This window comes from Notamacropus eugenii, chromosome 1, assembly GCF_028372415.1.
Source record: "Notamacropus eugenii isolate mMacEug1 chromosome 1, mMacEug1.pri_v2, whole genome shotgun sequence".
NCBI lineage: Eukaryota > Metazoa > Chordata > Mammalia > Diprotodontia > Macropodidae > Notamacropus > Notamacropus eugenii.
This window is the reverse complement of record NC_092872.1, coordinates 221,871,427-221,897,526: the sequence shown is the minus strand read 5'-3', so window position 1 is coordinate 221,897,526 and position 26,100 is coordinate 221,871,427. Positions and strand designations below refer to the sequence as shown.

The window sequence follows — 26,100 nt, the reverse complement described above, 5'->3', positions numbered from 1 at the left end:
TGATCAGCATACTTCCCTCTCTGGAAGGTTCTTAGACAGTGAAATAAAGATTGTGCATTTTCAGTCTATCTTTAGGAGCTGGTGGTCATGGAGGACCAAGAACCCATTCTAAATGCATACCTTTTGGTTACCTCTGGGGCTCAGAGCAGCCTAAAAGCAAACTCATTTTCCCTCTTTCTCTCCTTTACTCTCCTGATCTCCTTGATCAGCAGAATCATACTGACCTATGAGTTGTACATAGCCACCCTCTGGTATTTAGAAACTGGTATTAAGTTCAAGCTAAGAATAAGATCACAAGAAATGAAACCAGTGAAGAGTGAGTACTCCTCCCATCTAGAAATAGGAGGCTTTTCGTTGTGGGATCATTCCATAAACAGCTTATGGCTTGGCAGGCATCTGGCCTTGTAAAGGTCATGAGCTATGAGCTGTAGCTTCAAGTGATGGAGACTGAGTAGTTATGGGTTACTAACAGAGAGAAAGAGAGAAATTGCATGAAGTCTTTCAAAGGAATAGAGTTGACTGCTTATAAAAGTTATTTTTGCATTTAAAGGAAAACTATAAAGGCTTTACTGAGGCTTAGATCCTTGCCTCCTAGAGGCTTTGACTTTTGTCTTAGCAAATATCTTACACGTAGAGTGTAGGAGCTAAAATAGATTTGAAATGTATGATACTTCAGAATCTCCTCTGGTTTGTGTTTTATTCTATGAGCCTAGACCTTCCCCCTTTGTATTAGGATTTGCCTTAAATTTGCCTTTCTACTAAATACTAGAAATGTTTAGAGATGGAACTAAAGACTAATTAATGTTTTAGGGTCTAGAACCCTGATTGCTCATTTTATAAAAATTAAAATATTATCCTCTCAATGTAAAGAGGTTTTAAATCAAAAGGGGGGAGAAAAGGCTGTTGCTAGGGTTAGAGTTTATGATCGAATATGGAAATTAAGCTGCACCTGCTGTCTCTAAGTTCCTTTTACAGTTTGTCTGACTCCCTGCCAAGGGTCTGAACACTAAGCAACACAGAATAAAGGCCAAGAAACACCCGTTGAGCTGTGCCAATTTTGAATCCTCTTCTGAGCACACACTGAAGTGCCCCCCCCTTCTTATGTTAAGGAGTAACTGGTGTTATGATCACGTATATGGTAGCATATTGCCCCTGCAGTTCATGTCCCTCAGTTCATGGGAGCAGTTTCAGTGCTGAAGTTGGGTGTAGCTTAGCACCCTGTTGGTCTAAGAAGTGTCTGCTTTTACATAGTTAAATGTAGAACTTTGAGAAAAATAGAGCCCTTGGTGAAGTTCTTCTGCTACTTCAAAACAAGCAGTCTTATCAAATGATCAAACAGAAGGAAGACCTGAGCCCAGAGTTGCATATCGATTTTTGGGATCCACCACAGAAACTTCTCTGAGGTCACTCAGTGACTCTGTTCATAAAACCTTATTAGGAGTTTATTTTCATTGCATGTGATATTTTCATGGATGGTAATAATAAAAGTTAGCAGGTGGGAAAATGCTGAATTAAATGTTCTTGTCAGACAGTTTGCTTTTGACTCCATTCTCAAGAGACTCTTTCAACCTTTTATTTTGCCTCTGAGTCTCTTTCTAATCTAAGTTCGAATGAAAGGGGTTAGAGGACCTGAAAAGGCAAAATAAGAGGCTGTTGAGTAGAAAATAACTCTTAAACATACATAATCATGGGAACAACATAGGATGTGTGATTTACCTTTCTGTTACTCTTAAACTCAGGTATATGTGACTTCATTGATTTATGCAGAGTGAACACTATGCCTTCATTTTGATCAAAAATGAAGTCAGTAAAGTCAAGAACTAGAATTTAATATCCAATTTGTGATAACTGTCTTAGCATACAGACTTTTTTATTATGAACATATACAACTTTACAGGGTGAGGGGGTAAAGATACCTAACAGATAATTAAACTCTAGTTATAAATAAAAATGGTTGAATGGGACAAGATTTCTTCTTAAATCATAACAGTAGTACTACCATTGTAGTTTTCCTAGTAAAACGGTAAGAACATGGTTTTGTAATTTATAGAATTTAGTTCCCGTGTAGCTCTTTATTTTCAGTTAAAGGGCTTCTTGTTCCATTGAGTTACTAACTCATGAATCTAGAAGATATGAGAGGATATGTCTAGTTTTCCTTCCACCTCCTTTAAAGATAGCTGACATAGAAGGCATTTGAGAGACATAGGATTTATTCAAGATATAAAATTCTGTGTCCCTGGGTCAATATAGAATTCATCCCCAAAGCAAGATTTCTGTCTTTTAATAAACTGCCTTTCCTTATAGTAAACTGAAACAATATTTAATATTTCCCTAGAGAGTTCCACAAAAAAAGGTTGAAATTGGTCATCTTTTTTCCCCTCTGTAACTTCTGAAAAGTAATCTAGGTCTGTGTACTTACTAGTCTCCCTCCTTCCTCCCTGCCTCTGTTTTAAAAAAAAAATCCCATATCTCTTATATCAAAATCTGTCCTGGGGAAGGGTTATTTAAGAGGCAGTGGCAACAACGTGTCTTATACATTATGTTCTAATTCCTGAGTGATACACACTGTCTAAAATGACCATAACTTTGATAGCCTTTATGGATCCTATGAAGACAATGGGGGTGGGGGAGGAGTAGGAATGAAAGCTGGTAATAATCTCTATTAAGGCTCTTATTTGAATTTCTTTCATTATCTTTCTTAGTATCATGCTGAAACCATCAAAAATGTTCGAACAGCCACAGAGAGCTTTGCTTCTAGCCCTGTCCATTACCGACCTATTGCTATAGCCTTGGACACCAAAGGACCAGAGATCCGAACTGGACTCATCAAGGGCGTGAGTATCCAGAGATGTGAAGGCAGGCTGAAATGGGCATTCAGTTTGGTGAATGTTTCTGCGATGAGTAACCAGTCCCATACAGAGAGAGAGAGAGAGATAGTACTTGCATTAATCTAGGGGTTCATAACCTGGTGCTATGGACTTGTTTTTAAATATTACTATAATAACTGCATTTCAATTTATCTTCCTTTCCAATCCTACATATTTTCTTTTATGCATTTAAAAGCATCATTCTAAGAAAGAAAAACACAAGGAACACTAAGAACCTTTTGCTTTAGTCAAAATTATTCCAAGAATCCTTGGGCTTTTCTTCTTAAGGATCTGATGCCCTGAAAGGGGGACTGGCTTTTTTATTTTCCTAGTAGCTTAGTAGTGCCTGTGACAATTCTTAAAACATTTGTAAAGCTGGGTGAGATTTGTGACCAGTAATTTACAAGTGCATTCTCAGTCTCTAGCTTACAAGCATTGCTGCCTGTAGAGGGGAAAAGTGGGGTTTTGTTTTATAAGGCCCAACTATAAGAAATTCATTAATGAGCAGACTAATGAATCAGTTTCTCCTATATACACAGAGTGGCACAGCCGAAGTAGAGCTAAAGAAGGGTAACACTCTGAAGGTCACCTTGGATGAAGCCTATATGGAGAAATGTGATGAAAATGTCCTGTGGTTAGACTACAAAAACATTTGCAAGGTGGTGGATGTTGGTAGCAAAGTCTTTGTGGATGATGGGCTCATTTCTCTTCTTGTGAAGGAGAAAGGTATGCTCTGGGTGGGGTGTGAGTCTGGTAGAATACTGTTGCCATAAGCTCCCAACATGCTTGCCTCCAAAATAGCGTAGACCCAAGTATATGGGAAGCCCTTTTGAGTGGTATGAAATCTGTCCTGTATTTAGATGGCAGCCTACAATTTCTCTTTCACAAAGCCATGAGATATAACTTAATCTCGGCTAACCCCATAGCCCTTCTACTTCTTTGGGAGAGGATAAGAGATACCAGTCTTTGCTGTTTATCAACATAAAGAGAATCTGAGGGGAAGGGATGAACGTGTCAGAATCTTTGTGCTAAATTATTGTACAAATGATATGTTTTCACAGTTGGGCAGAATAGCAAAAACAAACAGTGGTCATTCTGTTACTAGATTTACTGGTTGTTGTGTTTGTCCTTCATTCTCAAAGAGGGCCATGACATCAGGAGTGTGACATGACTTGCAGTTGACTTGGATTTATTACTAGACTTAATTCAAGGAAGGGCCTAAAAGCAGACTAGATTTGGGATGGGTGAATTGGGAATTAGAACTATCTTCTTATTTTGTATTCCTCACCATGATGCATTGTATTTATTTTATACCTATGCATGTTGCCTCTCTTGATACAATATGGCCTCTTTGAGATCAGGGACTATTGTTTCATTTTCATCTTTGATTCCCCAGCACCTTGCACATAGCAGATGTAAACGTTTATTGATTGGTTGCTAGGTGCCAATTACCTTATCACTGAGGTGGAGAATGGAGGCATGCTGGGCAGCAAGAAGGGTGTCAACCTTCCTGGGGCAGCTGTCGACTTGCCTGCTGTGTCTCAGAAAGATATCCAAGATCTTCACTTTGGATTAGAGCAAGGGGTGGATATGGTGTTTGCATCTTTCATCCGAAAGGCAGATGATGTCCATGCAGTCAGAAAGGTCCTGGGAGAGAAAGGCAAAAACATCAAGATCATCAGCAAGATTGAAAACCACGAAGGAGTCCGAAGGTGAGAGGAAGGGACCCCGAGGAGAAGAAAACTATCTTTTTCTTCCCAGGATGGTTGGTCCTGTCAGAGGAAGTTTTAACTCTCACTTTCCTGTCTTGCTCAGAATGTATTGCTAGCTGAAGGAGGACTTTGTTTGACTGTTAAGGAAAATATATATAAATAGCAGCTAGGATTAATATCATTATGCTGGTTTTTCTTGCCCTAATAATTAACCTGAAGTTGCTGATTTACTATAGTGCCCTTCCCTGTTATAGGGTAGAAAGGACATCTGGTAGTAAATTCTGACCCCTTGTGTCTTTATAAACCCCTTCACTCCCTGCAACCCCTATTTCCCTGGAAGCGAACAGCCTCTGAGGAAAATTCTAATGCTATCCCTGCTAGCATTTCACTTTATTCACCTCAATTCTAGGAACCTGAAGCATAGGACCTCCTAATTCTTTCCTACAAAGGCTAGTTAATTTAGGCATAATAAGATCATAGAATTTTAAAGCTTAAAGGGAAAGGATCTTGGAAATTATCTGGTCTAACATAGGCCTCCTACAGATGAGAAAACAAAGGCCTAGCCACAAAATCCACATAGGTGTAGTAAACTGCAGAGCTTAAATGAGTCCTGGTCTTCTGACTCCAAATTCATTATTCTTTCCACAGTACCAGTTCTAGATTCACTCTCCGTACTCTAGCCCCTCCATATGACAAATGCTTGCCTTTTCTCATAAATGAGCCCAAAAGGAAACACAAATCTGAGGTGTAATGTCAGAGTGATAAGGGCAAAAAACAAAAAAAAAAAATCCTCTAGTTTTAACAAATAGGAAAAAGTTCAGATCACATTTGTTCCAGAGGAAAAGAATTTATGGTACTATTTAAACCTGATTTTGATCATTTAATCTCTTACAAAGCAGTTACTTATTATGTTAATAGCATCTTTTCTGTCATTTTGATAACCCACGGATACTCAAAACTTGCCTTGGTTCAGGTGTGAGGTTTACTCTGTTTCACTAGCCTAATATCCCAAAAGGAACCATCCTGAGCAGGACAGTGGATAGATCGAATGATGATGAGACCAAGGTGTCAGACCTAGCTTCAGATTAGAACCTGGAAGTGGTGATAAAAAGGATGGAAATCGTTAAATAACCTTTAGATTCTAAAGGGATGGGGAACCTGCAGCCTTGGGGCCACATGTGGCCCTCTAGTTCCTTGGTTGCAGCTTTTTGACTGAGTTCAAACATTACAGCATGATGTGAAGTTTGGATTCAGTCAGAAAGCTGCGCTTGGGGACCTAGAGGGTGTAGAGGGAACACTACTTACAGCTGCTGTGGAGGTGTAAGACCAGTAACACCAGCACACAGGAGGGCTGCTAGCACAGATTCTTCTAAAGGAAAGACAGTTTCAAAGCAATTAACAATCTTACTTTAATTAAACAATGCAGATAGATATGTAGAAAGAAGTGAGTATCCAAGAAAGAATCCAAAACATAGGGCTTCAACTGTCTAAACAAAGTAATTAATACATAATCCTCCATACCAGATAGCACTAACATCTGGGTTCTTGAAGCCAGGGGTCCCCTTAGTAATAGCTACCCAATGTCTCTTCTGACCAAATCACGAAGACACATTCTTCCCATTAGTGAGCCCCAAAGTAAAATACCAACCTCCCAGTATACATAGTTTTCAGCTAATAGGCTCAGAGTCAGAAGGCATCACAACTCATGGGATTCAGTGCCTAACTGGCTCTGTACCAAAAGGTACGAAAGCCTTCCTGCAAGCAAGCCTCTCCCTAAAGCAAGCTCCTCCTCAGGGCCATCCTGATGGGCTCTGTGTGACTCAGGATGTGTCACAGCTGTTAACTGAGCTGAGGTTCAAAGCAGCAAGATTTCCCATGATTGAAATACCTGTGTACCTTTAGACCTGGAAAAAGGGAAAACATGGTCACCTAGACCTATTAATGGAAGATCTTAGCCCTCCAGAGGGCTTCATGTGGCCTTGATGTTACAGGCTCCCCCACCCTTGCTTTAGAATCAGCAGAGAAAAAGCGTTAAAAGATACTTTGTGAAATAGGGTTAGAAACAACTGTAGAGACAGCTACCATAGTATTAGTGTGAAATCAGGCTATTTTCCTGTCATAGAAGTGGTGGAGAAAACGACCCAGTTGGACACCTGAGATAATAAAAGGAATGAATTAATGACTAGTTTTACTTTCTAAAGGGATTCTGTCCAGTCTACACTTTCCTTTCTCCCTACCCCTCAATTAAGGGAGAAATATTGTATCCTTTAAAGACTATTCTGCCAAGCACCAAGTCACCTTAGTCACCTTAATCTTGTTCAGGGGCATGCAGCCAGAAAATGAGACCTACTGCCCATCTCGTCCTTTTAATAAACAGCCTTCACTGCCACAGGCTTCTCACATTCTCAGTTCCTGCTTTGGCATGATCTCTACTGTCCTTTACCATTGTACATTCGTATTGTCTCTATGGCCTTAAAAACAATAACTTTTTTTCTCTTTTTTATGATGTCAGATTTGATGAGATCCTGGAAGCCAGTGATGGCATCATGGTTGCTCGGGGGGACCTAGGTATTGAGATCCCTGCAGAAAAGGTCTTTGTTGCTCAGAAGATGATGATTGGAAGGTGTAATAGAGCTGGGAAACCTGTTATTTGTGCCACTCAGGTATTCTTCTCATTTCCCTTTTCTTTTTTGCTTTTCCACCCTCACCCTTTAGTGGCAGTGAGACCTCTAAGAATAGATTTTTGGTTAAATACAGACCTTATTTGTGGGACTTTCTTAAAGCAATAGTACATTATTGATATTGTCTGACTCATCTCAGGGTTAATAAATTGTTTAGGACAGAAGCACTTTTTGAGTGCTGGGTTGATTTTATTTGGTTCAGTCTGTCTACTCTTATAATTTTCTAGACATTTAGGATGCATGTCAAGATGGGTTTCCCCATGGACTTAACTTTCTGGTCTCCTTATATCCTAGACATTAGAAGTCAGATGAAAAAAATTAACTTTAGCATGTTTTGGAGATGTAGTGTGGGATAGCATATAGAAAGCAAGCCTTCGTGTCAGTAAGAGCTGATTACAAATCTTGTTTCCCACACAAGCTGGATGTTTGACCCTGGACAAGTCACTGATGAAACAACTAAGTCTCCATGCTGTATAGACAGGTCTATGACTATAAGTTACAGACTAGTTACCAATCTATGTTGTTTAGAGCCTATGTCCTCACAAGTGGTTCCCTATACCAAAGAAATCTCAAGTGCAACTTTTTTTTTCCTTATCTAAATGTCCAAACTTAGGGGAAGGGGGTTTGGAGGTAGGCAGAAGAGGGACAAGTGTCACCATTCTGATATCTCCTCAGATGCTCGAGAGCATGATTAAGAAGCCACGCCCCACACGGGCTGAAGGCAGTGATGTAGCCAATGCTGTCCTGGATGGAGCTGATTGTATCATGCTGTCTGGGGAGACTGCCAAAGGGGACTATCCAGTAGAAGCTGTGCGGATGCAACACTTGGTGAGTGAACCCTGTCCTTTTCAGAGCAAGGGAAGGTTGTTAGAGAGCCCTTACTTAGCCATCACCCTGGGCTTTGTAGATGGCAAGTCTAAATGGAAGAGGGACACTCTCAAGAGAGGTTCGCATGGATTCCTGACTCAATCCCAGGCCAATAACCCCCATGTTCTCTTTAAATGTTTGAGTGATGTTTCCTTCTCCACAGCCCTGCTCCCATTCTTAATTTCTGCCCTTCTCACTTCTGTCTTAGATGCTCACAGTGCTCCTTTACTGATAATTTTCTGGGTCTCCAGGACACCTGTCAAAATGGCTTTCCCTAGGGACTTAATCCTCTTATCTCTCTATTGGGCTTGGGCAGACAGATGAAGTTATTTTACTTTAGTATATTTAGTATATTTTCTTGGAAAGGTTATTATACCAAACTTCATCAAGTTAACTACCTGCCTCCTTCTATCCCCTTGATAGAAGGAAGTTACTTTAATTTGGGACTGAATGTCTTCTCTTAGCTAATGATGAATAGTTTCATGTCAAGATTGCCAGGAACTGCTTTTCTCCTGGTGGACATTATTTGTCCCTCTTAAATTGTGTGGTGAGTTAAGGGGTGATGTGAGTGATTTCCCCACAGGACTGGGGTCAGTGTTAGTGATAGGACTTCAGTGACTATGCAAAAGCAGAGGACACTGACTGAGGACATTTGAGTGAATGTCAGAGATCTTGAACTTTCTCATGAACTTAAGACAATTACTATGTCTATCTGAGGCCTTTGAATATAATGCCATCTAGTAGCCAGTATCATGGGCTTTTGAGTTTCAAACTGGACCATGGACCATTAGCCTGTTTTCCAAAGACTTCCCTTGATTGAGAACAAGTTAAATTCTGGACTGTGCAGCATATAAATGCTGCTTTTCCTAATGCTACTGCCCTAAGTTTAAATACTAAAAACCTTGAAAATTAGGTTAATTTCTTTCGTCTAATCTTAAAATTGCATGCAGTAGGGAGGGAGGAGGGAAACCCTTGTGTTTGTAGTTGTATATTAAAGACTCCATTCCAGGTCTAGGTAAAGTAAGGGTGTGGCTTCTTTTTAGTACTTGCCGCCTCCCCACCCCACAAACAAAGCCATTAGGTATAGTCTTCTGTAAGTATAGAGGGATAAACTTCTTACTGCCCCAGAGATCCTATCATTTGAACTGCTGCCCTTTCCATCTGACAGCTTAAGCTTGTTTTTATTTTTAATTTTTAACTGCTCCCATCTTTCTGTCTAGCACAAAATTATACAAATAAATAGTACATATCTGGTGACAGAAATTAAGGGTGTCTGGGATCTCTCAGATGCTTCTTGGGGACAGCCAGAAGGTGGTAGGACTCATATCAATTGTTCATCATCACCTTATTAAAAATGTTAGTTATTTAAGTGAATAGGTAACTAAGCCTTTAATTCTGAAAAGGTTATAGGATGTGCAAGGAGCCAGTCTGAATGGCAGTTGCTTGATTAAGACTGAGATTTCATCTAAACTTAGCAACTGTATATCTGGTTTGTATTCTAATGGTTCCCTCACTATGGCTCACAAGCTTTCATTTTCAAAGTGCCACCCTGATGGAATTGGGATCTGACTTGCCCTATAATCATTCCAGTTGTGCCTATTTTCAGATTCCCCATGTACCTCCTGAAAGGCAATATTTTTGTGATTGTTTAACAGTATTATTTAAACTCCTTTTATAGGGGTAAGGTAGACTAGTAAGTATCTGTACTCACTGAAAATTTTACTTACCTATAAATGAACTGCTAATGTCAATCCAGACATTATTGAGCTTTCTCAGTAGTTAAGATTTGGCAAATTTAAGAGTAAATGTTATTTTCAATCAATATTAAATACTGCTTTTTCTCCTTCTCTAGTTGTTCAAGGTTACTGACACAGGAGTTAAGGACTCAGGGAATGCTAGGTGTAGTGATGCTCATGAATTTATCTTCCATGTTTTGGGATTTCATGTTTTGTTCCTAGTGCAGAATGAAGTCCATCAGTCTAATAACTCTCAGCAATACTTCTGCTTGCAGTGACCAGTTAAATTAGTAGAACTGATTCTTCCTTCTTGGTCTCCATTCCCTAAAGTCTTTCTAATTATTAGCAATATAATCTACAACTGAAATTTACTTTTTAATTCTTGGTCTAGTCAATCATTTAAACTAAAACTTCTCTTTCATTCAGTGCTTCAGACTTGTTAATCATTAGATAAGAATTTCAAGTTAAATGGAATGGTAAACTTCTGCATGCTTTGCTACCATAATGGCTCCGTAGGTGTCTCTTTAGATGACTGTTTACTTGCTAGAAGACATTAAGAAAAATTCTGAACTACATCTGTGAGTCTGCCTATCTTTAACTTATGATTAAAACAAGGGGACTTTCCACCTCATCAAAATTCTCTTATTGCCCTGTTGAGAGCTGACTGCCCTTGTTTAACCTCAGACTTCACAAACCTTGGGGAACCATAAGAAAACATTTTATTAGTTTACTTGGTTGGTTTTCTAAAGGTTCTAGGAAGTGGTTTGCTGGCCAGAACTGAATATATATGTATCCCTGGAAAGGAAACTGAGCAGGGAGCAAAACAGCCATGTAAAGAGACCCTGTTCTGGTTAACTATGCTTTGTCTTGAAGGCAATGTGGTGAAACATGTCACAGAGCAAAGAAACACCTAGCTAAGCTCTAGGACTCCATGCATCTCCAACAAATGTATATCTTTTCAAACCAGCAAGAAGTTAGCCTGTGTTGCTGGTGTACTGGCTAGGATGGGTCCCAAAGCAGCATCTTGGTTTTATCCATTGTCTTTGCCCTATCCACTTCCAACCTGCAAATTAAACAGAATTTGACTGGGGCTAAGTCACTCTGCAAAGGAGTCCTTGAAGAAAAAATGAAACTGTTTTTGTAACAGATAAAACCAGAATTTAAAGCTCTCCCATATTTACCACCTTTTTGCTGACCCAGTGAATTCTTGGGACTGTTTTCACCACGCTGCCTCTTGTAATTTTGAGGATCAAATTAGTCACTTAACTTAGAGTTGCATTATGTTCCTTTCTAAACTCATTCTATCTTTCCTTCTGTGGTTTCTTATTGTTTTTCCCCCCTTTATTCTTCCCTCCTTTCTTTGTCTCCCTTCTCCCTCCCAACCCCACTTTGGCCTGCAGATAGCTCGAGAGGCTGAAGCAGCCATATACCACCGACCTCTTTTTGAATCACTTCTCCGATGTTCATCGTGCACAGATACAGCAGACGCCATGGCAGTGGGTGCCGTAGAGGCCTCTTATAAGTGTTTATCCCCAGCTTTGATAGTTCTGACGGAGAGTGGCAGGTAGGGCCCTAAGGGCAAGGTAGTAGCTACAGATAACAAGTTGTTTATTCCTAAGAGGAAAGTCTTCAAGAATAATGACCATGCCTTCCAAAAGGTCAGAGTGATGTCTTGTTACTCCCTGCCCTGAATTTTTGGGCTTAGCTCAGAAATGCCAGGAGAACATCCAGAGAGTTTGCAGTAGGGCAAGAATCCCTTGATATAGGTCTAAAGGACAATTCATTGATTACTTACAAACACAGTAGAGGAAACAATATCACAGGCATATGTGATATATGCTTGCTCTAGGCTCTGATCTGGACTCAGATATGAGTCCCCTTGAATGTAAAAACCTAATTCTCACTACCTGTGCCTGTGTCACCATACCTCCTTTCCTCTGCCACTGAAGCTCTGACAAAGATGTGGTCTGTCCCTCCCTTCTTCTGTCCCCTTGGATGGGATGGGTGTTGCTCTTATAGATTGCCCGAGAGGCAGAGGCCGCCATCTTTCACACGCAGTTGTTTGAGGAGCTTCGCCGCCTGGCCCCCGTAACCAAGGATCCCACTGAAGCTGCTGCCGTGGGTGCCGTAGATGCTTCCTTCAAGTGTTGCAGTGGGGCCATTATCGTTCTCACCAAGTCTGGAAGGTAGGAGGTGGCAGGTCATTTGGGGAAGGCCAAGATGAAAGGAAACAAATTTGTGATGGAGGCCAAAGTCCTCAAGGAATTTCAGAAGTGTGGTAACCAACGTATTAAAGATAATTCAAGCTCAAACTCATGGAAGGTAAGATAACATCTGAGCTGTTCCCTTGGAGGACTGGATGCTTTCATCTTCAACTAAGGTTTGAAAAGCTGAGACTTGGTTGTCCTTTATAATGTGAATGCTTCTGACGGTGCTTTGGGCAAAACAAGAGGCTGCCAGTGCTGAGCAATTTTGCAACAAACCAGTGGATGTGAAAATTTTGAACTTAAAGGATCTAGGCTGAAAAATATGTATGGTGCTTACCAAATTAGAAGGGATGCTTGTTGGTAACTACTTGAAAGAAGGAAACAGGTTTGTTTGTTTGTTGTTGGGGAGGAGGTTTGCATTTTATGTCTATTTCTTGTTTTTATGTCACCACTCACTGTATCCTTGCCTGTAAAATAGTTTTAAGCATCTCTTTACATAAAAACATCTTCCATTCTATTCATTTAAAATAGCGCCTTATCATGCATTCTTTAATCAGGCATATTAGGAACTCAGATAAGCCTATCAGTAGATAGTATACTTAAAGACTGCTCCATGGTGCAGTGGATAGAGCACTGGGCATGGGGCCTGAATTCAAGAGGACCTGAGTTAAGACACTTCTTAGCTACATGATCCTGGGAAAGCCAGTTAACCCTGTTTGCCCCCATCTCTTCATCTGTAAAATGAGCCGGAGAAGGAAATTGCAAACCACTCCAATATCTTTGCCAAGAAAACCCCAAATGAGGTCACAGAGAAGTCAGACACAACTGAACAACAAATTATGTACTTAAAACCTAACTGTACTTTAAAAATATTTTCTAATGTACACTTCACTTAGATTAGTCTCTGTTCCACCTCAAATCTATAATTAATCTGAAATACGAAGTATGGTGATGGACTAATGTCTCCTGGTCCCAGCATTCCTGAGTCTTAGGAAATGCTAAGTGAAACTTCAATCAAAACAGGATGATTTCTGGCCACTTGTTAGGGAACAGAATAGGTTAGGAGATCTGTACAGGGTTGGTTCCACATTGGTCCAGTCACAAGGATCAAGGAGCTATTTAGGGAATGCAGGAGAGAGGAGAGCATTCTAATGTGTCTCCTGGGGGAAAATCATACTTGTTTTTCCTTTCAACTGTATGATTGATGCCTTCCCATTTTTATTGAGATTCTAGCCATGGTCAAGTTGGATTTGACCTTTGTTGAAGAGGCCTGAACTTTGCTATTTGACTATTTTTAGCTGTTCAGTCTTCTGAGATTTCCACTTCAGCCCCTCCCTGAGTTCTTTACTGATGCCTGCATCTTGATTGGCTATATTTAGCCTGGTGCTGCTGAGCCAGCATAGGAGCAGTGATGGAATCACTTTGCTGTGCTGACAGTCCTTGCTTATTCTCTAGCCCCAGGAAAAGCATTGACTTCTCCATCACCACTTAGAACTTCCCGTTGTACTAGTGGACAGAAGTCCCCAGAGAGTCAGGAGATTTGTTTCTATACATGGCTAATAAGGCCACTTAAAATATGCTTAGGGTAGGTTATGGAATATCTTTTTGACCAGCTAAACTGCTTAGCACTCTAACTCTAACCTTATCTAGTTTCTCTGGGTACCTCCTATACTTGAGATTTTGGAACATTCATTCAGTCACATTTCAACATCTCTTATGTGCCAAGTATTGGCTTTAGGGACCCTTTTCTCCCCCAGTAGCTGGAAAGTCAGACAAAATATACCTATATATGTCACCAGGGAATAACTTGTAGTGACGTACTACAGACAGTTATGGGGCAGGTGGTGCCACCTGTATAAATTGATTTTGATGGAGGAAAGTGCAGGGAGCTTAAGTGAAGCACTGGAGTTAAGGTAAATGTCCAAAGAGGCAATGAGCCCTGTGTCAAAACGATGACTTTGAGTTTTTCCTGCCTGCAGAGATTGATATATATGGTAGCGTACTAAGCTGAGTATAGGAACTGGGTTCTGCTCACATGCTTCCCAGCAGGTTGTGGTTTAAGTTCTGCCTGGCGGTTATGTGAGTGAAAGGGTATGGTGAATGAGGCCACAGGCTAGGGGCAAACCAAGATGACTTACAAGCATTCCTCCTCCTCCTCTTGACTACTGAATCATCAGTTTGGCATTAGTGAAAGTTTCAGGAAGAACAGGAAGAGAATGGTAGAAGAACCGAAGACTGGAGTAGTCTGAACTCAGTAGCTTACAACATTTCAAAACCTTTTTAACCTTCATATTCATCATGTGGAATGAAAAAGAATAAATGCTTTGCCTGGGACTCACTTTGACCACCATCCTTATACACTTCCCACCCCTTTGAACTCTAGTAAGAGCTTGGGGTGGCATTCACAAAAGGTTTAAATGGTTTCTCATTTTGACTTCAAAGACCTGAAGATAAGGTTCCATTATAATGTAGAGAGTGATTAAGGAAAATTCATTTCCCTAACTAGTAGCATTTTAAGACTTGGTCTCCCTATCTTGCCCAGGCTTGAAGTGCACCTGCTACAGTCCCATTGCTGATCAACACAGGTGCTTTGACCTGTCCCATTTGTCACCTGGGCCTGTTTGCCTCTACTTAGGTAGCTTGATATCCCCTCACTCTAGCAGGGAATGGGGCTTCCGTATATATTGGTGCTGACTTAATGCAAGCATTGATTGGTTTAGCACTCAGAACTCCCAAACTCAAACAATCCACCAATCTTGAACTATTATTGCATTTTTGTGCCTAGAATCGGGTATAGTACTGTCAAGGAAGATAGGAAAAGGCAGTTTCCCTCAAGAAACCTATTTAGAAAAAAGAGCAATATGTGTATGAATTGATAATAGCAAGATAAATATTGGAGAAGGGAATTTTGAGGTAGTTTGGTTTGGCTCCTAGGATCTTAATTAACTTCTTTTCTTTCTCCCAGGTCTGCTTATCAGGTAGCTAGGTACCGTCCTCGGGCCCCCATCATAGCTGTTACTCGTTCTGCTCAGGCTGCACGTCAAGCTCATCTCCACCGGGGTGTCTTTCCTGTGCTGTGCAAGGACCCTGTTCATGAGTCATGGGCTGAAGATGTGGACCTCAGGGTTAACCTTGCCATGGAAGTTGGTATGTAAAAGGATTAGCTTTGCATTACCAGGATAATTGATATGGTTGCTGTCCTTGGTGTAGTTGTGTGTGTCACATAAACATTTTAAATGAAAATAGATTAAAACTAATTTTGACTCTAAAGAGACTACACTACAACTGTCAGTAATTGGAGCCTCCTAGAGTGAGATCAAAACAAAATCCCACAGCTAAAGGGTGGCTTTTGGGGGTAGGAGTGGAACTGAGCAGGAACAGTTCAGAGTCCATTCTGCTCGTTCTGGCCATCCCTCAACTGGGTCTCCATTCTTTATTCATTGAAGCAATGTAGCATCAGATATTTGATAAAGGGGAATATTGATTAGAAATGACAGTAAGGTGGTCCAACAGTACAAACTGAAACAACCTTGTACATTCACATATATATTTATCTAATACTCTGGAGCAAAAAAGTAAAGGAGAAACCTGGTGTCAGGAAGATTAGTGATTGAGAATAAGATCCATTACTTTTTAGTCTTTTAGCATCTCTAGGTTTGGACCAGATGATCTCTGTGGTTCCTCTTAGTTTGGATAGTCCAAAGAGGAAACAAGAATATTCAAGAAAAAGTATGTAGGGAAGAGTTTATGTTTAGATTATCTCATTCATATACCAGAAAATGTCACCTGTATGTTCTTTGGGTTTTGCCTGAGCCCCAGGCTTAATGCCACCTTGTGGCCAAAAAATGTTGCTGGCGAAGGAAACTTGACTCATGTTTAAACTGTAAATAATAGTTCCTGAACAACTGTTGGCTGGCAATTTTATTGTGGATCTGAGCTAGCTAACCAGAGGGGAAGGATTGAGTTTTCCTAAACCTCAGCTTTGAGAGTTCCATTTATGATACTTTCTCTCTAATCCATTTTCTTAGGCAAAGCTCGTGGCTTTTTCAAGAAAGATGATGTGGTCATTGTACTGAATGGTTGGCGCCCAGGTCCAGGTTTCACCAACACTATGCGTGTGCTGCCAGTTCCATAAAAGGGCATTTGAAGACCTTCTTGTGGGTGACTTCAGCATCCTCCCTTCCCTTCCCTGCCTGCATCCATTAGATCTGCAGCTATTATTGGTGTTGTCCATTCCTAGCTATTAGAGGCTTTATACTGCTAAAACATCCCCCCCCCCAAAAAAAAAAAGATTAAAGTCTCTTCTTAAAGAAACTTTGCTTTTCCTCCCTACTTAGAGACATCAGTATCAATTTAGCACACCCTTGGTGGTGTGTAAAGATAGAGCAGCTGTGGCTTAGCTTGGGGTACTGCAAATCATCTTTGACATAGGGGATTAAAAAGTAACATGTATCAGTATTGTGTTTTAAATTGATCCAGATATCCTTCATGCACACACAAGTAGGCACTAGCCACAGTCCCTTTAAGTACAAGTCCTCAATGTATATGGGCCTCTACATCTTTCCTGACCAGAGGAACCACCCTCCCTTTCCCCGCCTCCATCCTGTAAATGAAAGTGTCTTTGTTTCACACACTTATTAAGTTAAAAATTAAATAGAAGCTGAATCCAGCTGCTGAAAACCAATACATTTTAGTGAATAAGCAATGGTGTCCTCTGGTAAGGCACTCTTATCTTGGGGGGAAGAAGAAGCTTCCAGTCATAAGCCAGTTTTTTCCCTCCATTTCAAGGAGGGAGCCTAGGACGGAAAGGAAATTCTTCACAGAATAGTCCCCACTGTCCCAAGCAGCAGGGCTTACTTACACTCCTTGCCCCTCAGCCTTCTCACATTGTGAGTGTCTGTGTTCCTCCAATATTTCTCTTCTATTTTCAATCTGGAACAAACCCACACTCATATTGTACTGTATTTGGCTGTAGAGTACATCATTTGTCAATAAACACAAGCTGAAGCACTGGTGGACCTATCTTTCGTGTCTGATTTCCAACATCTGGTTTGGGGTGGGAGGGGTATTGCAGTAGGGAAGGGAACAGATCAGAGAACTTGGATTCATAACTACAATGACTGGCCACACTATGATAGTATGGTCTTTTCCAGATGTCTGTTTCCTAAATTTGTCACAAACTCAGCCTCTTTTCACACTATGCTCCCTTACATACCACCTCCATTTTTAGTGTCATGAGTCATGACTTTCCCTTACCAGAAAGTCACTATCATAAATGTATCACACCTGGTATGTTTATTATTCATTAATAAATTATCTTCCTAGCAAAGCAGAAGTCAAATCTATAGGGAAAATTTTTAAATCTTTGAAAGTTTAGTTTTGATTATCTGTTGTTCGGGATTATGTTGTGGGTTTTCCATGTCACTGGCTATTTTTTCCCTGTTCTCAAGATAATGTACTTTTTTTCTCTTCCACTCTTTGCTATATATTTCCTATAAAAAACCTAGAAATAGGAAGGGTATCTGTATCCAGGATTGAAGTCCATCCCTTCTTGAGATTTGATGTACTTCTAATGGCTGGTCATTAGAGGGTGGCAATTCATAATTATTGTTGTCACCAATTTTGGTGTAGGTGGTGACAAACTTCCCTTTATCACCTGAGTGAGGTAATTCTTGTAGTTTAAAGACAAAACGTAAAACATGGGTATGAAATGTATTCTGAAGAACCCACTAGCCAGCTTAAAACCTTGCTTAATTTTTCTTCCAAGGTTCACACCAAGTTTTGACTATGGTGTGTTTCCTATAGTCAAATTGGTTAGCTCATGGGTGGGCAACCTGCAGCCTTGAGGCCACATGTGGCCCTCTAGGTCCTCAGGGTGTAAAACAATCTAAATTTTACAGAACAAATTCTTTTATTAAGGAGATTTGTTCTGTGAAGTTTGGATTTAGTCAAAGGGCCGCAGGTTCCCCACCCCCAGATTAGCCTTTTGCTAAATTGGGAAAACATACCAGTTGAGTCTAATTCTACACCTCCCCCAGCCCAGGTGAAAACAATCCCACATCATAGCTGATAAATGGCCTGTGCTTGAAAACCTTTAAGAAGGGAAACCCAATATCAGTCCATTCCATTTTTTTGTGTAACAAGAATTGCCATATTGCCTCTTGGTAGTTTTCACCCATTGTTCCTGGTTCTAGGAACAAACAGAACAATTTTAAACCCACTTCCAGGTGAGAGCTCTTTAATTTCTTGAAGATAGCTTCTTTCTGCAATCTTTCCCTGGCAAAATATTGATAACCATATCCTTTAGTGCCCATAGCAGTGCTTTGCTTGTAGAAGGTGGTTGAGTGCTTATTTGCAAAAACAGCTAAAGAATAATTCAAGGCCAGATCTAAGCAAGGGAGATTTGGTAGATCTGTCTGTGCTTAACTAGGCCTTAAAGAACTGAGTGGGAGTTGGACATGGGAACAGGATTTTGGGGAAGGATTCAAGCATCAGAGAAAAATGTGAAAGGTCTAGAAAAAAAATTAAGGACTGTTTTAGAGGACAGAGAAGATGTCCCGAGAAGTTTGTTTAGTCATTTTAGTTGTGTCCAATTTCGTGACCCCTTTTAGGGCTTTATTGGCAAAGATACTGGAGTGGTTTGCCATTTCCTTCTCCAGCTCATTTTACATATGGGGAAATTGAGGCAAACAGTTAACTAACTTATCCAGAGTTACACAGCTAGTAAGTGTCTGAGGCTAGATTTGAACTAGTGAAGGAGAATCTTCCTGTTTCCAAGCCCATCTCCCTATTCACTTTGATAAACTTAGTTGCTGGAAGAGAATTAACTGGGAACTAAGTAAATAAATTGTGGTCAGACTATGGAAAGTCTTTAGTAGCAAGCTAAGGAGTTTGGGATTCTGGTAAGCTTTGTGGAGTCGCAGATTCAGAAGCAGGAAACCTGCCATAATGAAAGTGAAAATTCATCTACCTGCAGGAGAAAATATAAGATCAATGGAAGAAGGGAAGGATATTGAGGACAGATCAGTCAGACTGTAATTCAGTAATATTTACTACCAAACTCCCTTACAGGATTAGGGTCATAATCTTGGTAGGTTAACACAATTGAAAGGAACCTTAGAAACCATCGAGTTCAGAGCATACTTTAACAAGAATCCTTTCTCCAGTATCCTCAATAACTGGTCATCCAACCTTTGAAGACCTTTAATGAGGGCAGAGGAAGACTTCTATCAGGGGTGGGGAACCTGTGGCCTTCTAGATCCTTTTTTTTTTTAAATTTATTTATTTAACTTTTAACATTCATTTTCACAATTTTGGGTTCCAAATTTTCTCCCCATTTCTCCCCTCCCCCCACCCCAAAACGCCGAGCATTCTAATTGCCACTATCACCAATCTGCCCTCTCTTCTAACATCTCTCCCTTCCCTTATCCCCATCTTCTCTTTTGTCCTGTAGGGCAAGATAACTTTCTATACCCCATTACCTGTATTTCTTATTTCCTAGTAGCAAGAACAATACTCAACAGTTGTTCCTAAAACTTTGAGTTCCAACTTCTCTTCATCCCTCCCTCCCCACCCATTCCCTTTGGGAAGGCAAGCAATTCAATATAGGCCATATCTATAATTTTGCAAATGACTTCCATGATAGTCGTGTTGTGTAAGACTAACTATATTTCACTCCATCCTATCCTGCTCGCTTCTCCCATTGCCCTCTCTTCCATCATCCCCCCCACCCTGCTTATCCCCTTCTCCCCCACTTTCCTGTATTGTAAGATGGGTTTTCGTACCAAAATGAGTGTGCATTTTATTCCCTCCTTTAGTGGAATGTGATGAGAGTAAACTTCATGCTTTTCTCTCACCTCCCCTCTTTTTTCCTCCACTAAAAAGTCTTTTGCCTGCCTCTTTTATGAGAGATAATTTGCCCCACTCCATTTCTCCCTTTCTCCTCCCAATATATTTCTCTCTCACTGCTTGATTTCATTTTTTTAAGATATGATCCCATCCTCTTCAATTCACTCTGTGCTCTCTGTCTCTCTGTCTCTCTCTCTGTCTCTCTGTGTGTGTGTGTGTGTGTGTGTGTGTGTGTGTGTGTGTGTAATCCCACCAACTACCCAGATACTGAAAAGTTTCAAGAGTTACAAATACTGTCTTTCCATGTAGGAATGTAAACAGTTCAACTTTAGTGAAGTCCCTTATGACTTCTCTTTACTGTTTACCTTTTCATGCTTCTCTTCATTCTTGTGCTTGAAAGTCAAATTTTCTTTTCAGCTCTGGTCTTTTCATCAAGAATGCTTGAAAGTCCTCTATTTCATTGAAAGACCAATTTTTCCCCTGAAGTATTATACTCAGTTTTGCTGGGTAGGTGATTCTTGGTTTTAGTCCTAGTTCCTTTGACTTCTGGAATATTGTATTCCACACCCTTCGATCCCTTAATGTAGAAGCTGCTAGATCTTGTGTTATCCTGATTGTATTTCCACAATACTTGAATTGTTTCTTTCTAGATGCTTGCAATATTTTTTCCTTGACCAGGGAACTCTGGAATTGGGCCACAACGTTCCTAGGAGTTTCTCTTTTTGGATCTCTTTCAGGCAGTGATCTGTGGATTCCTTGAATACTTATTTTGCCCTCTGGTTCTAGAATCTCAGGGCAGTTTTCCTTGATAATTTCATGAAAGATGATGTCTAGGCTCTTTTTTTTGATCATGGCTTTCAGGTAGTCCCATAATTTTTAAATTGTTTCTCCTGGATCTATTTTCCAGGTCAGTTGTTTTTCCAATGAGATATTTCATGTTCTCTTCCATTTTTTCATTCTTTTGGCTTTGTTTTGTGATTTCTTGGTTTCTCATAAAGTCATTAGCCTCCATCTGTTCCATTCTAATTTTGAAAGAACTATTTTCTTCAGTGAGCTTTTGAACCTCCTTTTCCATTTGGCTAATTCTGCTTTTGAAAGCATTCTTCTCCTCATTGACTTTTTGAACCTCTTTTGCCAATTGAGTTAGTTTATTTTTCAAGGTGTTATTTTCTTCAACATTTTTTTGGGTCTCCTTTAGCAAGGTGTTGACCTGCTTTTCATGCTTTTCTTGCATCTCTCTCATTTCTCTTCCCAGCTTTTCCTCCACCTCTCTAACTTGATTTTCAAAATCCTTTTTGAGCTCTTCCATGGCCTGAATATTTATTTTGGATGTCTGGGATACAGAAGCTTTGAATTCTGTGTCTTTCCCTGATGGTAAGCATTGTTCTTCCTCATCAGAAAGGATGGAAGGAGATATCTGTTCACCAAGAAAGTAACCTTCTATGGTCTTATTTTTTTCCCTTTTCTGGGCATTTTCCCAGCCAGTGACTTGACTTCTGAGTTTTCTCTCCACACCCACCTTGCCTCCAGATCTGCCCAGCCAGCACTTGGGGTCTGAGATTCAAATGCTGCTTCCCAGCCTCAGGGCTTTTGGCGGGGGCAGGGCTGCTCTTTAGTGTGAGATTAAGTTCAGGAGCTCAGGTTGGGGCAGGGCTGCCTCACAGGGCTCAGTTCCCTCAGGGGGTTTATTTGGAGACTTTCAACAATGGATCCGGGATCCTGCCTGCTCCGGGAGCCCTCTGTCGGATGCTGCCTCTGCTGCTGCCTCCCGAGGGGGCCTGAGTTACGGAGACACCCCGCTCCCCTCTAGGTGAGCTGAAAAGACCCTCTCACTGACCTTTGGCACCTGTGGGTGGAGGGACCTGCACAGCTGCTGGAGATTCTGTCCCTGAAGCCTGCTCAGATCTGCTCCTCTCGGTGCTTTGTGGTCAAGGCAGGGCTGGGCTCTGCTCCGGGTCCGTCGCACAACGGACCTTTTAGGTCGGTTTTTCAGGTCTCTCTGGAACAGAAATCTCCTCCACTCCATCGTTCTGTGGCTTCTGCTACTCCAGAATTTATTGGGAGTTCTTTACAGGTATTTTATGGGCTGTGGGTTCGGAGCTAGCATATGTGTGTCTTTCTACTCCGCCATCTTGGCTCCTCCTAGATCCTCAAATGCAACCTTTTGATTGAATTGGATTAATGGGACTCAGTCAAAAGGCTGCACCTAAGGATCTAGAAGGCCATGTGTGACCTTAAGGATGCAAATTCCCCACCTCAGATAGGGCATCCCCTTCTATTGTAAGATATCAATGATTGTTGGGAAGCTTTTCCTTATATTAACCCTAAATTTGCTTTTTTGTAATCTGCCCAGTGTCCCTAGTTCTTCCTGCTAGAGCAAGTAATAACAGAGCTAATAACCTCTCTGCTACATGAGGCTTCTTCAGATACTTGAAGACAACTTATCAGCTGTCTCCCAAATCCTTTCTTCTCTGGGCTTAACATCCCCAGTCCCCATCCCTTCAACTAATTTTGCAATTTACTTCTTAATCAGAAAAAATCTGCCTCATTTACCTCCTACCATCCCTACCCCCCTTGAAAAAGAAAAATGAAACCCCTGCTACAAACATGAATAATAAAGCAAAACAAATTTCCACAATAACTGACTGACTCTCTCTCTTTCTTTGTCTCTCCTCTCTTTCACACACACACACACACACACACACACACACACACACACACACACACACACACACATACCCCTTTACTATATCGTCATACAAATTAATCTGGTTCTGCTCATTTTACTTTGAATTAGCTCATGCTAATCTTCCCAAGTTGCTCTGAAACCAATCCCTTTATCATTTCTTACAACATTATTCCATCACATTTATATACTGTAACCCGCCATTCTCCAATTTATGGGCACCCCTTCAGTTTCCAATTCTTTACCACCTCAAAAAATGCTAATGATACTTTATAACTCCTTTAGAGTTTGTTTTGCTTAGGACTAATTTCTCCCTTAATCTATCCTCTCCACTAATTCCCACTTTACTCATTTCCTTCTTCCTCCTATTCCCTGATGAGTTTTTCTGTACCCAGAATGTATTTCTGTAGCCAGTTTTGTGTTTGCATTCTTCCCTCCTTTAACCAGTTCAGATAAGTAAAATTAAAGTGTCAGATACTCCCACCACCTCTTCATCCTTGTTTATAGACTTCTACTTGAATATTCAAATTGTATGAGATCATTTTCCCTAACCTTCTTTTCCTTCCCCCCATTTCCAGTGTATTCCTCTTCTCCTCCCTTTACATTCTTTTAAGATCAAGACATAACTACTCCTACACTTTCTGTCTACTTAGATTCCCTCTATAAGCCCTGATGATAATAGAGTTCAGAGGGGATACATGCATCATTTTCCCCACATTAAAATTTAATAAGTTTACCTTGTTTGATTCCTTATGATTTTTCATGTTTATCGTTTGTTAGGTTTCTCAGTATTCCTGGATTTGTACTTCAAAAATTCAATTTGCCTCTGACTTTTTTTGTCAGGAATGCTTGGAAGTTCTCATTCATTAGGATTTAGACTTGCTTTTTGTTTTTCTCTCTGTAGGATTATACTCAGTTTTGCTGGGCACTTTTTCTTGGTTGTAAACCTATGCCTATCCTAAGCTCTCTGCTACTTTATAGTGGCAACTACTAAGTTGTATGTGATCCTGACTGTGGCTCCTCAATATTCTAATTCTTTTTGCTTTTAGTGGTTTTCTTCTTTGACCTAGATGGCACAGTGGATAGAGCACAGGGCCTGGAGTCAGGAAGCCTCATCTTCCTGAGTTCAAATCTGGCCTCAGACACTTAATAGCTGTGTGACTTTGGGCAAGTGATGTAAATCTGTTTGCCTCAAAAATGAGCCAGAGAAGGAAATGACAAACCACTCTAGTGTCTTTGCCAAGAAAACCTCAAATGGAGTCACAAAGAATTGGACACAACTGAACAGCAATAACAGAAGTTCTGTACATTAGCTCTAATATTCCTGGGAGTTTTCATTTGGGGATTTTTTTCAGAAAGTGACTAGTGAATTCTACTTCTATCTTGCCCTCTGGTTTTAAGAATCTAGTAGTTTTCTTTTAGGACTTCTTGAAGTATGTTTTAGGCCTTTATTTTGGTCATGGCCTTCAGGTAAATTTTTTCTCATCAGCTTGTTTTCTAGGTCAATTGTTTTTACTATGAGATGCCTTATATTCTAATTTTTCTTTTTTTCTTTGTTTTAATATTTCTTGCCTCATAGTCATTAACTTTTCTTTGGCTCATTCTAATTTTCATGGAGTTTGCTGTTTGGTCAAGGTTTTGCACTTCTTATGACAAGCTCTTAATTCCCTTTTCAATTCTTTTTTATTTTAATTAATTTGATTTTAATTTAATTCAAATTCTTTTTCAGTTTTTACTCCTAGCACTCTTATTTCATTCATAAATACATTTAATTTTTTTAATTCTTTCTTCATCTCTTCTAAGAATTCTAGTTGAATTTCTGCCCATGCTGCACTTGTCTTCAAGTCGTTACATATAGATAGATATTTTGGAATCATTCCTTCTAGGTTCGTACCTTGAGCATCTCTGTCAGTAGAAAAAGTTTTTATGGTGGGATTCCTTCTTCTTTTTTTTGCTCATTGTTCCAGTCTACTTCCTTACTTCAGACTTTATGTTAGGGCTATTTTCTGTGGGAATGTCTGAATACTAGCTGTTCCTTTTTTGGGATACAGTGTTGTATTATTCCAGGATCTCAGAGACAGCTTACCATGATAACTGCAAGCTTTCAGTGTTCCCAGAAAAGTTCTGTTCCATTCAAAGTCTGAATCACTGATCTGAGCTCTACAAGTTTCTGACCTGAATTTGAGTCTGAGCAATAGGTGTATGGGCTTGCCCCTTTGGAATATCAATAGCTTGCTATATAAACAGTCCTTACTGACTAACTAGAAAATTCTACTCCTTCAGAGTGACTGAACTGCAGGCTCCCATTTGGTCTCATCCTAATTGTTTCACTGCAGGCTTCAGACTGGGCTGGAGGTTGGAATTGAGACCCCAGTCTGCTCCTGGGGTCCACACAGCTGCTACTTCTGAACATTTTCCTTTCTAGGTACACAGCCTATGTGTAGGCACCCTCCTCAGTCTGCCCTAGATCTGTGATCTGAAAATGGGTAGTGAACAACAGAACTGCCAACTGGCACTTGTCCCTGTACCATGCACATTTCGGCCCCTTTGTGATGAATCTGGGACCTCCTCTTGCCCTAGTTCTCAGCCTCTTCCCTGCCCAGCACTCCTGGCCAGTCTCCCTACCCCATGTCTATAGATCTCTCTATCCCTATGCTGACTTGAGCTAGAAAAATTATCTTTGTGATTTTTTTCCCTTGGATTTCCCAATTGGGATTCAGCCTGTTGCATTTTCTAGATCTGTTTGGAGGAGGTTTGACTATTTTTGGATAGAGGAGTTTGCTGTATTTCTTGCTACTCTGCCATCTTGGCTCTACCCTCCTCAATTAACCCTTCAATTGTATGGTCTTGGGACCCCTCACTATCCTGACTGTCCTCTGAATGCTCTCTAGCTTATCTTTGTCCTGTCTATAATATGGCCAGAACTGATCATGATGCTCCTGAAGTGATCTGACCTGGGTGGAGGACAACAGATAAGAGCTACACCTGGGTGGTGGCAGCATCAAAAGAGATAAGGAGCTGTAGGGGAGAGATGGTACAAAAGTATAGACAACAGGACTGACACTGACTGATTGGATATGGAAGGTGAGAAAGAGCAAGGAGTTGAAGATGATGCCTTAATTGTGAACCTGGGTGTCTAGGAAGACAGTGACACCAGTGACAGTAATAGGAAAGTTAGGAATGTATTAATAGGCATTTATTCCAAGACAATCCCAAAGGACTTGTAATGAAAATGCTATCCGCCAGCAGAGAAAGAACTGATGTCTGAATACAGACCAAAACATAGCATTTTTCACTTCTTTCCTTCCTTTCTTCCTTCCTTCCTTCCTTCCTTCCTTCCTTCCTTCTTTTTGAGTGTTTTTGCACAAAATGACTAATGTGGAAATGTTTTAATGTTTTATGGAAATGTTGATTGTGCATGTATAACCTGTATCAGATTACTTACTGTCACAGGGTGGAGGGAGGAATAGAATTTGAAACTCAAAACTTGTTTAAA

At 40.4% G+C, this 26,100-nt stretch overlaps 1 protein-coding gene across 1 annotated transcript in view; it reads left to right on the top strand.

Annotated features, from left to right (window-relative positions):
* Positions 1-17,092, top strand: part of PKM (pyruvate kinase M1/2) — a 33,151-nt gene extending 16,059 nt beyond the window's left edge. The window contains exons 5-12 of the mRNA XM_072627949.1: positions 2,703-2,834; positions 3,407-3,593; positions 4,309-4,579; positions 7,092-7,242; positions 7,936-8,088; positions 11,264-11,427; positions 15,036-15,217; positions 16,099-17,092. Of these exons, the coding sequence (XP_072484050.1) occupies positions 2,703-2,834; positions 3,407-3,593; positions 4,309-4,579; positions 7,092-7,242; positions 7,936-8,088; positions 11,264-11,427; positions 15,036-15,217; positions 16,099-16,205 (1,347 nt within the window). The 3' untranslated portion in view covers positions 16,206-17,092. The remainder of the gene's footprint in view (positions 1-2,702; positions 2,835-3,406; positions 3,594-4,308; positions 4,580-7,091; positions 7,243-7,935; positions 8,089-11,263; positions 11,428-15,035; positions 15,218-16,098) is intronic.
* The last annotated feature ends 9,008 nt before the right edge of the window (positions 17,093-26,100 follow it).